This window comes from Telmatherina bonti (assembly GCF_933228915.1).
Source record: "Telmatherina bonti genome assembly, chromosome: 3".
NCBI classification, from domain to species: domain Eukaryota; kingdom Metazoa; phylum Chordata; class Actinopteri; order Atheriniformes; family Telmatherinidae; genus Telmatherina; species Telmatherina bonti.
Window position 1 is genome coordinate 41,373,134 of NC_136621.1, and position 16,594 is coordinate 41,389,727.

The following is a 16,594-nucleotide window of genomic DNA, read 5'->3' on the forward strand; positions in this document are numbered from 1 at the left end:
GTATACAGCAGCTGAAAGGGGACAAACTTGTTAGCCTGATGGGTTTGAGAGAGGAGGCTGTAGCTGGGCGTAGCGTTTACAGGTGGAGGCTGCAGCTTCCTGCTGGACAGGTGAGTTCCTTCAGTCCAACGGGCTGGACAGGTGAGTTCCTTCAGTCCAACGGGCTGGACAGGTGAGTTCATTCAGTCTAACAGGTGTTATGTTAGAGACAGGTCAGGTAGTCCAGCAGATACTTTATCCTCCGTCTGAGTCGCATCATTTCCTGTTGCTGCTGTAGAAAACAGCAGAGATGCTAATCTGTTAGCCTGCAGTGGAAAAGCTGCTACAGAAGTCGTACCAGCACGACACCGTACGCTGCCTTCACACACATCTTCTAGTCTTTCCTCACGTTTCATCATTTATTTCTGCTGGGGGTTGATGTCCTCTAATCCTCACACACTCAGGCTTTAAACGGCAGTGATGGTTGTTTTTAATCATATCCTGACTGACATGCAGCTCCTTTACAGAGCGCCTCTGTTGGGTCGGTTGGTACCAACCTACACGTCTATTGGCTGGGAACACGGAGCCTCTGGATCTCACTTATCTGTATCTGTACCTGTGTTAACTCATCGTGTCAGACACATGAAGCTGCTCCCAGCCTGTTACAGAGCCGAGAACACTTCCTGCGATCACACCAACCTTCCTGCCAGAAGGACTTTCTGCTTTCTTCCTCTGTGAACTGGTGTTTCTCTGCTGTCCAACCTGCTGTGTGACTCATCATCATCATGATGTTTCTGGTTCCATAAGCTTTATGTAACCGCTGTGTGAGAACTGAACACATATGTGTTGGTTATTGTGTTCAGAGAAAACTTTATTTACACTGACAACAGGTTTTACTTCTCTCCTCCTCCTCCTCCTCCTCATCCTCTCCTCCTCCTCCTTCTCCTCCTCTCTCCCTGTGATATTGGATCATACAAACAGAAATGTTGGAACAGCAGCGCTCTCTAGTGGCCGTCAGTGTAATTTCGTGTAAAAATGGCCTCAGATTGAAGATCTGATGTTCAGTGAATTTGTTTTATTCTTCTGTTCTGTTTTTATTTTTATTTTTTTAAATTCAGTTTATTCACACACCATCTTCTGCTTGTGAGCGTTGCCATCTGCTGAGAGGAACTTAAGGTGCTGATTGTTGGAGCATGTTATGATAGATTGGGTATTTAAAAGCCTTCAGACTGGCATCACCTCGTCTTTCCAGACAGATTGAGAACGGTCCATTCCACTGTCAGGTGGTCTCAGCTGTCCAAAGGGGACAAGCTACTAACACTGCAGGGTGCCCAAACGTTTACAGACACCATTTTTTGTTTTCTGTCATTTTGAAGGTGTAAATGATGTAAATAAGACCCAACTTTTTTTTTTTTTTTTTTTTTTTTTTAAAATATCATAAGACTGTCTAATCTGTCATTTTATGCCTTTAGGATATTTTCCCTCTTTAGTTGCTTCTTTTTGCTTATTAAAATTCATTTTTACCATCAGTGCCCAAACTTTCGATCCCCACTGTGTTTACAATAAGAAATTTCACCATTTCATTAAGCTATGAGTGATGTGTGAATCTGATCTCCCAACATATCGATCACAAGCTTTTGGAAGGGAGACAAAATGACAGGTTAACAAGAATTTAAGGAATGCTAGACTTGTTGACGTGGATGGGCGTCCCACCCGTCCACTTCACAGTGTTGATTTATTTGATGAAATAGTAATGCTAGTGGTAGCCAACAATAGTTGTAGCTAACAATAGTTGTAGCTAACGGTAGTGGTAAGTAACGGTAGTGGTAGCTAAGGATAGTGGGAACTAACAGTAGTAGTAGTTAACAGTAGTGGTAGCTAACAGTAGTAGTAGGTAACGGTAGTTGTAGCTAACAATAGTTGTAGCTAACGGTAGTGGTAAGTAACGGTAGTGGTAGCTAAGGATAGTGGGAACTAACAGTAGTAGTAGTTAACAGTAGTGGTAGCTAACAGTAGTAGTAGGTAACGGTAGTTGTAGCTAACAATAGTTGTAGCTAATGGTGGTAGTAGTTAACGGTAGTGGTAGCTAACAATAGTTGTAGCTAACGGTAGTGGTAACTAACAGTAGTTGTAGCTCACGGTAGTAGTAGTTAACGGTAGTGGTATCAACGGTAGTGGTAGCTAACGGCAGTGGTAGCTAATGGTACTGGTAGCTAGAATAGTTGTAGCTAACAGTAGTGGTAGCTAACAGTAGTTGTAGCCAATGGTAGTAGAAGTTAACAGTACTGGTAGCTAACGGTAGTGGTGCCGGCTGCTGTTGACGTATAACACCTCACATTTTATTTACTTATTCACCTTTATCAAATAACAAACTACTGAGATCAGTGTCTTATTTTCAGGGTAGACATGTCCAAGAACACAGAAAGAAGCAGAAAATCTAATTTTCTATGTGTTTGAACGTGTTGAACCCAGATTTCAGGTTGTCTATGCAACATTAGGTGATGCTGCCACATGGTTCCTGAGGACTGTGAGCTTGAGCTGGTCATCCAAACATTAAATAGGTCAAAAATAAATTATTTAAACAAAACATTTCAGTCTGAAAAGGAATTTGCGTTCAGCAGATGTTTGTCCTGCTCGTGTGTCGATAATTTTTCTGATCCGACGAGCTGTTTGTGAACAGCGACTGTTTGATCAAAGGAGCCAATAATCAGCTGAAACCTGAGGCTTCGCGGCTGCTTCTGGGAGTCTCTGTAAGAACAGGAAGACACGGTTGTCATAGCAACACCAACAAACTTCAGTTTTGTGTGTCACGTGTAGGAACAACATATGTTTATTACAGGCAGACATATTTCAACAGTTTATTTCTTCATCATACGGTATCATACGTCTTAAGTCAGCATAGAGTAGATATTATTGGCCATTTGGGAGTTTTGTACACATAAAGCGCTGCGAGTAGCTGCAGACACAGCGTGGGTTCATCCACGGAAAGCATTAATGTCCGTTAACACAGCAACACATGCAGCGTCTAACTAACGCACAGACATCAAGGAGGCAAAGCAGGCAGCCATGAGGTCAGCTTCTGCTGCAACGTTGCGACAGAAGCTCAGAGTTCGGTCCGGATGCGCTCACAGGTACACCGACCAGTACACGATGTTGAAGAAGAGGAAGGAGAAGGGGAAGAGGGCTCTGGAATACAGGTCGATGCGTTTGGCGGCCGCAGGAATGACGGGTTTGGGTGGCGGGGGCTTCTTATTGGCCTTGTTCTGCGACTTGAGACCCCCCGAAACCTCAACCGGTTTACCATAACAGTCGAAGTTGGACAGTTCGAAGTCTCGAGGCAAAGATCCCACGATGCTGAAGTCGTTGGAGCGTAGGTCCGACTTGGAGGTGCAAACTTTCTTACAGCGATTTTCTACCACCTGGTGAGAGAGAAGTGGAAGTTATCATGGCTACGTCTTCAGGTGAGAAGGCTGCGGCGCAGTGCTCACCTGCAGGGTGTTGACGTGGATGGGCGTCCCACCCGTCCCGTTCACCGTGTTGTTGGACTTATTTGAAGGCTTCTTTCCTTCCTTTTCTTTCAAAGCTTTTTCCTTGGTGGCCATTTTGGCTTTCTCTTCCTCGATCAGCTTAGGGCTGTTCAGGATCACCTGTCGGGAGGATGGATGCGTCGTTACGCCAGGAGGTTCTTGGAATTAATACAGCAGGAAGACTGGAGGAGAATCAGCAACAGGATTGTCCCATCTGTCCAGCTGGACATCCTCCGGTCTCCCAGCAGCAGCAGACATGAGGACATAAAGTCTACAGTATGACAAACACACCCTCCATTCATCACCTATCTGAAGCGTGTTCCCAGACAGAACCTTCTGGAATCTTCCCGAGTCCCTGCAGTGGTTTCCAGTAAAGAATCATGTCTGCTTTTAGAACACCACCAGCATCCAGCCTTGTCCCATGCACACAGAGATTCCCCCTGAGACCTTAATGTGAAGTTTTTTATAGTTTGACATTCAGGAACATTTTCTAGTTTTAGATACACTTTTAGATACACTTTTTTAGCATTCTGTTTAATCTCTGTTCATCTTTTACCTCTGAGAGGCTCCGCCTCTCTAAGATGCTCTTTTATGTCCAATCACGTCACTGACCCTGAATCTGAATGGCTGTAACTTCTTCTGCCAGATGTTTCTTTACTCCTTGTTTTTAAAGGACTTAGATCACCAGCATGCAGCCTTATCCATGCACACAGAGATTCCTTCGAATTTTCAGAAACTGCAGATGATGTTTTACATTGCAGATGGTGGATCATCAAAGCTGAGCAACATTTTCCTTAAAGTGGAACTATTCTGTGCATTTCAGGCTAATTTATTTTTATTTCTGAGCCCAGAAGGACTGGGATTGATGGAGTTATTGTCACAAATGGCTTTATTTACTTCAGACCGACCCTCTCCGTAGGCTGTCAGATCAGCCTGCGGGCAAAACGAGTGGATTGAGACTCTTCCGCATTAAGCCCCGCCTCCCGCCACTGCACTACATCGGGAGCACACACCACACCTGCTTTCACCGTCATTGTAACGTCTCATAAACAGAAGGATTAGGCTCATATGAACTCAATAAAAATACAAAATACAATGTCAACACATAGCATCCAGCCCTACATGTTGGAACCTGAATCAGAGCCTGAAAACGAAGTGGAAAACAGCAACCCACAGCAACGAATGCAGCAGGATGTCTCTCTTTGGTAAACTCACCAGCCATCGTTGGAAATAACTTTATCCCACGTTTTCCACCCGCCTGATGTATTTGTACATGCCCTTGTTAACCAGTAGAAGGTAACCAATCACCCAACCTTATCCCCCGGGACGTCACAAGGTTTTCCACGTAGAAAAAACTCTCTAAAACCACGCGTTTTTCGTCGCCATGGAAACGGAGAGAGCGCTGGAACTCAAACTCAAACTCAAACATGCATTTAGGTGATAAAAAACAGTGTCGTTCACGTGTCTGATGAGGATTCAACACTGTAACACTGTAGAAAGCTCAGAAAACTCCAAATACCATCATAGGAACCCTTTAAACTGGTCGAGCTTGTCTTAGATTGGAGAAGTTCTATCAATCTTTCCACCTGCGAAATGTTCCTTTTATACACAGTTATGTTACCAACATGTTGCCAATGAACCTGATTGACTGTTACTCATTCCTACCAATTACCATCCATCCATCCATCTTCTGCCGCTTATCCGGGGTCGGGTCGCGGGGGCAGCAGCCTAAGCAGGGAAGCCCAGACTTCCCTCTCCCCAGCCACATTTGCCAACTCTGTGGGGGGATCCCGAGGCGTTCCCAGGCCAGCCGAGAGATATAATCCCTCCAGCGTGTCCTGGGTCTACCCTGGGCTCTCCTCCCAGAGGGATGTGCCTGGAACACCTCACCAGGGAGGTCCAGGAGGCATCCTGACCAGATGCCCGAGCCACCTCAACTGGTTCCTCTCGATGCGGAGGAGCAGCGGCTCTACTCTGATCTCCTCCCGGATGACCGAGCTCCTCACCCTATCTCTAAGGGAGAGCCCGGCCACCCTGCGGAGGAAACTCATTTCAGCCGCCTGTATACGAGATGTTGTTCTTTCGGTCATGAACCACAGCTCTTGACCATAGGTGAGGGTAGGAACGTAGATCGACTGGTAAATCGAGAGCTTCGCCTTCTGGCTCAGCTCCTTTTTCACCACGACAGACCGGCGCAGAGCCCGCGTTACTGCAGACGCCGCACCGATCCGTCTGTCCATCTCACACTCCATCCTTCCCTCACTCGTGAACAAGACCCCGAGATATTTAAACTCCTCCACTTGAGGCAGGACCTGACTCCCGACCCGGAGAGGGCAATCCACCCTATTCCGGCTGAGGACCATGGTCTCAGATTTGGAGGTGCTGATTCTCATCCCAGCCGCTTCACACTCGGTTGAATGCCTTCTCCAGGTCCACAAAGCACATGTAGACTGGTTGGGCAAACTCCCATACCCCCTCCAGGACCCCAGAGAGGGTATAGAGCTGGTCCACTGTTCCGCGACCAGGACAAAAACCACACTGCTCCTCCTCAATCCGGGATTCGACTATCCGGCAGACCCTCCTCTCCAGGACCCCTGAACAGACCTTACCAGGGAGGCTGAGGAGTGTGATTCCCCTGTAATTGGAACACACCCTCCGGTCCCCCTTCTTAAAAAGGGGGACCACCACCCCAGTCTGCCAATCCAGCGGTACTGCCCCCGATGTCCACGCAATGCTGCAGAGGCGTGTCAGCCAGGACAGCCCCACAGCATCCAGAGCCTTAAGGAACTCCGGGCAGATCTCATCCACCCCCGGGGCCTTGCCGCCAGGGAGCTTTTTGACCACCTCAGCGACTTCAGCCCCAGAGATAGGAGAGCCCTGAGTCCCCCAGCTCTGCCTCCTCATCAGAAGACGTGTTGGTAGGATTGAGGAGGTCTTCGAAGTATTCCCTCCACCGACCCACAACGTCCCGAGATGAGGTCAGCAGCTCCCCACCTCCACTGTACACAGTGTTGATGGAGCACTGCTTCCCCCTCCTGAGCCGCCGGATGGTGGACCAGAATCTCCTCGAAGCTGTCTGGAAGTCTTTCTCCATGGCCTCGCCGAACTCCTCCCATGCCAGAGTTTTTGCCTCGGCAACAGCCGAAGCCGCATGCCGCTTAGCCTGTCGGTACCTATCAGCTGCCTCCAGAGTCCCACAGGCCAAGAAGGCCCGATAGGACTCCTTCTTCAGCTTGACGGCATCCCTCACTGCTGGTGTCCACCAACGAGTCCTGGGATTACCGCCACGACAGGCACCAACGACCTTACAGCCACAGCTCCGGCTGGCCGCCTCAGCAATAGAGGCATGGAACACAGTCCATTCAGACTCAATGTCCCCCGCCTCACTCGGGACATGGTTGAAGCTCTGCTGAAGGTGGGAGTTGAAGCTCGCTCTGACGGGGGACTCAGCCACACGTTCCCAGGAGACCCTCACAACACGTTTGGGCCTGCCAGCTCTGACCGGCTTCCTCCCCCACCATCTGAGCCAACTCACCACCAGGTGGTGATCAGTTGAAGCTCCGCCCCCCTCTTCATCCAAGTGTCCAAGGCATGTGGCCGTAGGTCCGATGATACGACTACAAAATCGATCATGGAACTGCGGCCCAGGGAGTCCTGATGCCAGGTGTACATATGGACACTCTTATGCTGGAACATGGTGTTCGTTATAGACAATCCATGACGAGCACAGAAGTCCAATAACAAAACACCATTTGGGTTCAGAGGGGGGGGACCATGCCTCCCAGTCACTCCCCTCCAGGTCTCACTGTCATTGCCCACGTGAGCATTGAAGTCCCCCAGCAGAACAATGGAGTCCCCAGAAGGAGCACCCTCCAGCACTCCCTCCAAGGACTCCAGAAAGGGTGGGTACTCTGAACTGCTGTTCGGTGCATAAGCACAGACAACAGTCAGGACCCGTCCCCCCACCCGGAGGCGGAGGGAAACTTCCCTTTCATCCACCGGGGTAAACCCCAACGTGCAGGCACCAAGCTGGGGGCTGATGAGAATGCCCACACCTGCTCGGCGCCTCCCACCATGAGCAACTCCAGAGTGGAAGAAGGTCCAGCCCCTCTCGAGGGTACTGGTTCCAGAGCCCAAGCCATGCGTCGAGGTGAGTCCAACTATATCTAGCCGGAACCGCTCAACCACGCGCACAAGCTCAGGCTCCTTCCCCACCAGAGAGGTGACGTTCCACGTCCCTAGAGCCAGCTTCTGCAGCCGGGGATCGGACCGACAGGGTCCCCGCCCCTTGCTGCCGCCCAGCTCACACTGCACCCGACCCCTACGGCTCCTCCCGCAGATGGTGAGCCCACGGGAGGTGGAGCCCATGTAACCCTTTCGGGCCTGACAGGGCCCCATGGGTAAAGGCCCGGCCACCAGACGCTCTCTCTCGTACCCCGCCTCCAGGCCTGGCTCCAGAGGGGGGTCCCGGTAACCCGCGTCCGGGCAAGGGAACATTCATGCCCAGGTCGGTCGTCATCGTAGAGGTCTATGAGCCGTGCTTGGTCTGGTCCCTCCCCTAGACACCTGTTTGCCATGGTGACCCTACCAGGGGCATAAAGCCCCCGACAACATAGCTGCTAGGATCTTCGGGACGCACAAACCCCTCCACCACGATAAGGTGACGGCTCAGGGTGGAGCCTACTAATTACCTTTCTATGTATTCCTTTTTTTTTTCCATTATTTAAAGAAAAAGACGATATCAGGAGAAAACTGGAATAATGAGCTGACGGGGAATGTAGTGTCAGACATATAAGTCATTGAAATATTCTTACATATTGAAATTTTGTCTGGCACATTATTTCATTACAGTGTAAAAAACTTCAGCTGAATCAGAGAATCAGCAGGAGTCTCTGTATGCTGGGGACAAGGCCGGATGCTCTGGATCTTCTGCATATGTGAACAGGATCCATTTTCCGTCAGATGGTAAACGTTGTGGAGGGATGGTATCTTCACAGTGTGTGTGGAGGAACTGACCTGCACCACAGCGTACTCCACCAGGGAAGAAAAGCCAAACAGCAGACAGGCTATGAGCCAGATATCTATGGCTTTCACATACGAGACCTTTGGGAGCTCTGAAGCCAAGGACATACTTTCACTGGACAGAGAGAGAACGGATAAGATACCTAGAAAAGGGCAGATATCAACAAAAACATTCACTTTTAGCAGGTCTGAGGGATTGTTTTGAATTCATCAAGCTGCAACAGAATCATGTGAAGCTTTGAAATGTCAGCAGGCTGTGTGGAAACCGTCATGTGACTTCCTGCTCGCAATTATCACATCATGTCTGTCCTAACTAGAGCATGCTGAAGGGAAAGCTCAAGTGGAATAAGGTTAGTGATGGTTCGTTTACACTACATGTGCCAGTACGCCGTGAGCAGGTGTGTCTGGGGAAGTGGGTATAATGTGAGTTTATCGTCACAGTTTCCACTGAGCTGCTGTATCAGCGCAAAATACAAGAAATGTTCAACACCAGGTGGAAAACAGATACAGAGACAAGGAGGAAGTGCAGATTTTAGATTCCATTTTCCTTCATATGACTTTTTTTTTTCTTTCTTTTCTTTTATATTCCTTTCTCTCTTTTTTTTTTTTTACTGTGTTTTCAGGAGTACTGCAGTCATCAGTTATATGACATCTACATATCCATGTGGTATATACATTATATCTACGTATCACATGATGTGATTTCTGCATATCGATAGGATTCTATGTAATACCTATGTGACAACGATGTGATATTTACATGATCCATGATAAACTGATATCTAAGTCATTTCTATGTGATATCTACATAAAAGTAATGTAAACACATGTAAACGCGTCTGGACTCACCCAGCGGTACTCTGGCAGCTGAGGCATCAGGGTTGATCCAGAACGACAACCAGGACAGAACAACGATCAGCAGAGTCGGAGCGTAAACTCCCATCATGTAGAAACCAACCTGCCGACGCAGCGTGAAGATCACCTCCACACAGGTGTAGTAACCTAGCAACAGAGACAAGCGGGACGACTGTGACACAGGGAAGTATAAAACTTTATTCCCTACGAGTCAGACGGTTCTGACCTGTTCCTTGGTAGTACTTCGTGCAGTTTCCATATTTTATGTCCTCTTGTTTGATGTCGAACTGTGGAAGGGCGATCTCATCCATCTGGACTGGGTCAGACTGCCACATGAAGACCAGATCGCTGGTGGTGTAGCCGACTGCAGCACAGGAGGGACTGGAGTTAAGCGTCATGGAAACAGCGGAACGCCGGTTTTTCACGTGTTTGACTCAGAGGACACGCTCACTGCAGCCGTTCTGATCTGAATCCAGGTCCGTTTGCTGGGGAAGTCGCTTCGACTGGGGGATTGTGTGAACGCGCAAACGAATTCTGATTTCTGATTCTGATCAAAGTCCGCCTACAATCGCAAGTCTTGGTCTGTCTGCAGCGGACCCAATACAGGAAGTGGACTACAAAACAAAGTCCATTGTGGGTAAAACTACCAGAACAATGTCAGTCCGGAATAATGCGGTCCCCCACAACCAAACCCAGGCCCTAACCTAACCAAGTTCCCAGCCGAACCGAGTCCCCAACCAAACCGAGTCCCCAACCGAACCGAGTCCCCAGCCGAACCGAGTCCCCAACCGAACCGAGTCCCCAGTCGAACCGAGTCCCCAGCCAAACCGAGTCCCCAACCTAACCGAGTCCCCAACCAAACCGAGTCCCCAGCCGAACCGAGTCCCCAGCCGAACCGAGTCCCCAACCGAACCGAGTCCCCAGTCGAACCGAGTCCCCAGTCGAACCGAGTCCCCAGCCGAACCGAGTCCCCAACCGAACCGAGTCCCCAGTCGAACCGAGTCCCCAGCCGAACCGAGTCCCCAACCGAACCGAGTCCCCAGTCGAACCGAGTCCCCAGCCGAACCGAGTCCCCAACCAAACCGAGTCCCAAACCAAACCAAGACCCCAACCAACCCGGGTCCCCAGCCGAAGCGAGACCCTAACCTAACTGAGTCGCAACCAAACCGAGTCCCCAGCCAAATCTGAGTCCCCAACCTAACCGAGTCCCCAACCTAACAGAGTCCCCAGCCGAACCGAGTCCCCAACCAAACCGAGTCCCCGGCCAGACAGACCAGGTGTAGTGGAAGATGTGGATAACATGAAATTACATCTTAATAATTCAGAAGAAAAAACACGTGTGATATGAAACTGTGAGGAAATGATGAAGATTGTAACAAACACAGATTCTATATCAAGCGAGGACGATATCGTGCTGTTACAGCAGAAGAAAAGAAAGAGGTGCTGGGTTCATCCTGGTCTAGACAGGAGGACTGGTTTAGTCAAGGACCTGGAGCAGGACCACAGCTGCTTCAGGACAAACCACGAACAGTATATGAAAGATGGACGGAGCCTTTCGGCGGTACAAAGTGAAGCTGATGCAGAAGTGCCAAAACCTGCAGTTCCCCTTCATCCACTAGGGGCTCCAGAACAGAGCGAATCCCCATAGACTCCCATGTTAAAAAGACCAACTTCACAGCAGAAATAAACACGTTTACAGCAGGAATAAACATGTTTACAGCAGAAATAAACGTGTTTACAGTAGAAATAAACATGTTTACAGTAGAAATAAACATGTTTGCAGCAGAAATAAACATGTTTACAGCAGAAATAAACGTGTTTACAGTAGAAATAAACATGTTTACAGCAGAAATAAACATGTTTGCAGCAGAAATAAACATGTTTACAGCAGAAATAAACGTGTTTACAGTAGAAATAAACATGTTTACAGCTTAAATAAACGTGTTTACAGTAGAAATAAACATGTTTACAGCAGAAATAAACATGTTTACAGCAGAAATAAACGTGTTTACAGTAGAAATAAACATGTTTACAGCAGAAATAAACTTGTTTGCAGCAGAAATAAACATGTTTACAGCAGAAATAAACGTGTTTACAGCAGAAATAAACGTGTTTACAGTAGAAATAAACATGTTTACAGCTTAAATAAACGTGTTTACAGTAGAAATAAACATGTTTACAGCAGAAATAAACATGTTCACAGCAGAGATAAATAAGCTCTTCAGAAACTTATGGCTGACGTCATGGAGGCTCTGCCCATCTTTTATATACAGTCTGTGAGACAAACTTTAGGACGTCCACAGGACAGTTGGAGAATCTGCTTCAGCAGGAAGCTGCTGGATGATAAGATGCTCAGCCATGGTCGCCATGGTAATACAAAGGCTGAATGAAGACTGGCTATGGTGATGCTGCCAACACCTCCTCTGATCGGTCCAGTCTATATCTGTCTGATGCTAAAGTCAAGAAAAATCCACTTCAGTGAAGTTTGGAAGGAATCTGGCTGCTGATGTGAACAATCATGTTGACTTAAAAAATACTGTTGTGTAAATTATTTGGGCAAAATATTCAGTCTGGGTATGAAGAGCTTTATTTGGACTCCGGATGGGCTGCAGCGACATGCACGTCTGAGCTGAATTCCCCTCTTCCATCGCCATCTTCCCTGGGGAGCTGTTCATCTCTCCAGATCGGGTTCTCTACCAGAGTCCTGGGAGTTTGAGGGTCCTCTTCAGTATCTCAGCTGTTCCTAGGACTGATCTCTTCTGGACGGAGATGTCTGATGTTCCACCAGGTATCTGTTGGGGCCACTTCTCCAGAGTGGGGGACACGGCCCCCAGTGCTCCCATCACTATGGGTACTACTGTTGCTTTCACCCTCCAGGCCTTCTCCAGGTCTTCCTTGAGGTCTTGGTACTTCTCCAGTTTCTCCTTTTTCCTGATATTTCCATCATTGGGGATGGATCCATCGATCCCTACGGCTTTCCTCTGCTGCTTCTCCATGATCACTATGTCCGCTTGGTTGGCCACCACCATTTTATCTGTCTTGATCTGGAAGTCCCAGAGGACCTTAGCCCTCTCATTCTCCACCACCTTGGGGGGAGTTTCCCACTGGGACTTCGGGGTCTCCAGTCCATATTCTGCACAGATGTTCCTGTACACTATGCCGGCTACTTGGTTATGGCGCTCCATGTATTCTTTGCCTGCCAGTATCTTCCACCCAGCTGTGAGGTGCTGGATTGTTTCAGGGGCTCCTTTACACAGTTTGCAGCTGCAGTGTTCCTACTGGTAGTTACTAGCGATGTTCCATTTTTACAACATTTCTGTCAAACTCCTAATTTTCTATACCGGTCAGTGGTTGATGCCAGTTTGAACGTTTTGGTTCCTAATCGCATAACCTTTACTTTACAGCTAATTTAACGTGTGGAGAAACTGAAATCGGCCCTGCGATGGACTGGCGAGCTGTCCAGGGTGTACCCTGCCTGTCGCCCAAAGCCAGCTGGGATAGGCTCCAGCTTCCCCGCTACCCTGACTTGGAATAAGCGGTTCAGAAAATGAATGAATGAATGAATGAGAAACTGAAATCACTCCAAATCAAAGATGTGGACGAGTCAAACTTCAAGCTCCTTATGCTACAAGTGACAACGCTGTTTGATGATATCATGCGATAGACGTCTACCTGGATGTTCAACGTCACCTCAGAAGTGAGGCTACAAGATTTGTTGCAAGTTGTGCCGAACCAACAGAAAGATCTAAAAAACTCAACACGATGTTTCATATTTGGACATTTTGATATATGCTTAATATATATTCATGTTGTATGAAAGCTGTGTCATTTTAAAAATAAAAACCAATATTGATCATATCTGACATAAAACGTCTCGTCATTTCTAGCAGATTCCTATAAAATACCTAAAAAACAACATTATGTCGTACTGTTAATTTGAAATCTGTCCTAAAAGTAGTAAAATAAAACATTTATCCAACAAGGTGTTTATGACAAACGCTGCAGTCGTTGGTAATAAACATATTATTGTGTTATTGCATGTCTGTACTTACAGCTCTCCAGCTGCATCTTACACAGCTGTGTGTCCATCGGGAAAAGTGTGAGGTCCAAGGGACAAGAAAGCGTCACTGAAAGTCTACAGAAACACAGTTAGTTGGCGAGTTTTGGAATTTGTGCTTGTAACTACAATAGAAGGTCAGAAAGCTGGATGTCCATGTAAACACAGCGCAGGAAATGAGAACAATGTTGTGTGAATAGGAGAGAAGTCACTAAACTTTCCTAAGTAAAGCAAAAATAAAACTGAGGTGATTGTTACTGGATCCAAGAAGAAACAATTAGACGTCACCACAGAGCTTCATTCTATACACCTAAAAACCACCAACCAGGCAGAAATATGGGCGTAGCGATGGACTAGGACCTAAAAACCACCAACCAGACCAGAAATCTGGGCGTAGCGATGGACTAGGACCTAAAAACCACCAACCAGACCAGAAATCTGGGCTTGGCGATGGACTAGGACCTAAAAACCACCAACCAGACCAGAAATCTGGGCGTAGCGATGGACTAGGACCTAAACACCACCAACCAGGCAGAAATATGGGCGTAGCAATGGAGTAGGACCTAAGAACCACCAACCAGACCAGAAATCTGGGCGTAGCGATGGACTAGGACCTAAAAACCACCAACCAGACCAGAAATCTGGGCGTAGCGATGGACTAGGACCTAAAAACCACCAACCAGACCAGAAATCTGGGCGTAGCGATGGACTAGGACCTAAAAACCACCAACCAGACCAGAAATCTGGGCATAGCGATCGACTAGGACCTAAAAACCACCAACCAGACCAGAAATCTGGGTGTAGCGATGGACTAGGACCTAAAAACCACCAACCAGAGCAGAAATCTGGGCTTGGCGATGGACTAGGACCTAAAAACCACCAACCAGACCAGAAATCTGGGCATAGCGATCGACTAGGACCTAAAAACCACCAACCAGACCAGAAATCTGGGTGTAGCGATGGACTAGGACCTAAAAACCACCAACCAGAGCAGAAATCTGGGCGTAGCGATGGACTAGGACCTAAAAACCACCAACCAGACCAGAAATCTGGGCGTAGCGATGGACTAGGACCTAAAAACCACCAACCAGACCAGAAATCTGGGTGTAGTGATGGACTAGGACGCAAAAACCACCAACCAGACTAGAAATCTGGGTGTAGCGATGGACTTGAAACCAAAAACCACCAAACCAGAGCAGAAATCTGGGTGTAGCGATGGACTAGGTCCTAAAAAACCACCAACCAGGCAGAAATCTGGGCGTAGCGAAGGACTAGGACCTAAAAACCACCAACCAGACCAGAAATCTGGGCGTAGCAATGGACTAGGACCTAAAAACCACCAACAAGAGCAGAAATCTGGGCTTGGCGATGGACTAGGACCTAAAAACCACCAACCAGACCAGAAATCTGGGCTTGGCGATGGACTAGGACCTAAAAACCACCAACCAGACCAGAAATATGGGCGTAGCGATGGACTAGGACCTAAAAACCACCAACCAGACCAGAAATCTGGGCGTAGCGATGGACTAGGACCTAAAAACCACCAACCAGAGCAGAAATCTGGGCTTGGCGATGGACTAGGACCTAAAAACCACCAACCAGACCAGAAATCTGGGCGTAGCGATGGACTAGGACCTAAAAACCACCAACCAGACCAGAAATATGGGCGTAGCGATGGACTAGGACCTAAAAACCACCAACCAGACCAGAAATCTGGGCGTAGCGATGGACTAGGACCTAAAAACCACCAACCAGACCAGAAATCTGGGCGTAGCGATGGACTATGACCTAAAAACCACCAACCAGACCAGAAATCTGGGCGTAGCGATGGACTAGGACCTAAAAACCACCAACCAGAGCAGAAATCTGGCCATAGCAATGGACAAGGACCTAAAAACCACCAACCAGACTAGACATCTGGGTGTAGCGATGGACTTGAACCCAAAAACAACCAACCAGAGCAGAAATCTGGGCGTAGCGATGGACTAGGACCTAAAAACCACCAACCAGGCAGAAATATGGGCGTAGCGATGGACTAGGACCTAAAAACCACCAACCAGAGCAGAAATCTGGGCGTAGCGATGGACTAGGACCTAAAAACCACCAACCAGAGCAGAAATCTGGGCGTAGCGATGGACTAGGACCTAAAAACCACCAACCAGACCAGAAATCTGGGCGTAGCGATGGACTAGGACCTAAAAACCACCTAAGAGAGCAGAAATCTGCGTGTAGCGATGGACTTGAACCTAAAAACCACCAACCAGAGCAGAAATCTGGGCGTAACAATGGACTAGGACCTAAAAACCACCAACCAGAGCAGAAATCTGGGCTTGGCGATGGACTAGGACCTAAAAACCACCAACCAGACCAGAAATCTGGGCGTAGCGATGGACTAGGACCTAAAAACCACCAACCAGACCAGAAATCTGGGCGTAGCGATGGACTAGGACGCAAAAACCACCAACCAGACAAGAAATCTGGGTGTAGCGATGGACTTGAACCCAAAAACCACCAACCAGAGCAGAAATCTGGGTGTAGCGATGGACTAAGTCCTAAAAAACCACCAACCAGGAGGAAATCTGGGCGTAGCGATGGACTAGGACCTAAAAACCACCAACCAGACCAGAAATCTGGGCGTAGCAATGGACTAGGACCTAAAAACCACCAACCAGAGCAGAAATCTGGGCTTGGCGATGGACTAGGACCTAAAAACCACCAACCAGAGCAGAAATCTGGGCGTAGCGATGGACTAGGACCTAAAAACCACCAACCAGACCAGAAATCTGGGCGTAGCGATGGACTAGGACCTAAACACCACCAACCAGGCAGAAATATGGGCGTAGCGATGGAGTAGAACCTAAAAACCACCAACCAGAGCAGAAATCTGGGCGTAGCGATGGACTAGGACCTAAAAACCACCAACCAGACAAGAAATCTGGGCGTAGAGATTGCATAGGACCTAAAAACAACCAAACCAGACCAGAAATCTGGGCGTAGCGATGGACTAGGACCTAAAAACCACCAACCAGAGCAGAAATCTGAGCTTAGCGATGGATTGGACCTAAAAACCACCAACCAGACCAGAAATCTGGGCGTAGCGATGGACTAGGACCTAAACACCACCAACCAGGCAGAAATCTGGGCGTAGCGATGG

At 48.1% G+C, this 16,594-nt stretch overlaps 1 protein-coding gene across 1 annotated transcript in view; it reads right to left on the minus strand.

Annotated features, from left to right (window-relative positions):
• Positions 1-3,104: 3,104 nt before the first annotated feature.
• Positions 3,105-16,594, minus strand: part of LOC306774327 (glycine receptor subunit beta-like) — a gene marked incomplete at both ends in the record, with an annotated part of 114,376 nt that continues 100,886 nt past the window's right edge. Inside the window, 6 exons of the mRNA XM_079264340.1 lie at positions 3,105-3,398; positions 3,468-3,626; positions 8,523-8,671; positions 9,378-9,530; positions 9,610-9,747; positions 13,436-13,518. Coding sequence (XP_079120466.1) covers positions 3,105-3,398; positions 3,468-3,626; positions 8,523-8,671; positions 9,378-9,530; positions 9,610-9,747; positions 13,436-13,518 — 976 coding nt within the window. The remainder of the gene's footprint in view (positions 3,399-3,467; positions 3,627-8,522; positions 8,672-9,377; positions 9,531-9,609; positions 9,748-13,435; positions 13,519-16,594) is intronic.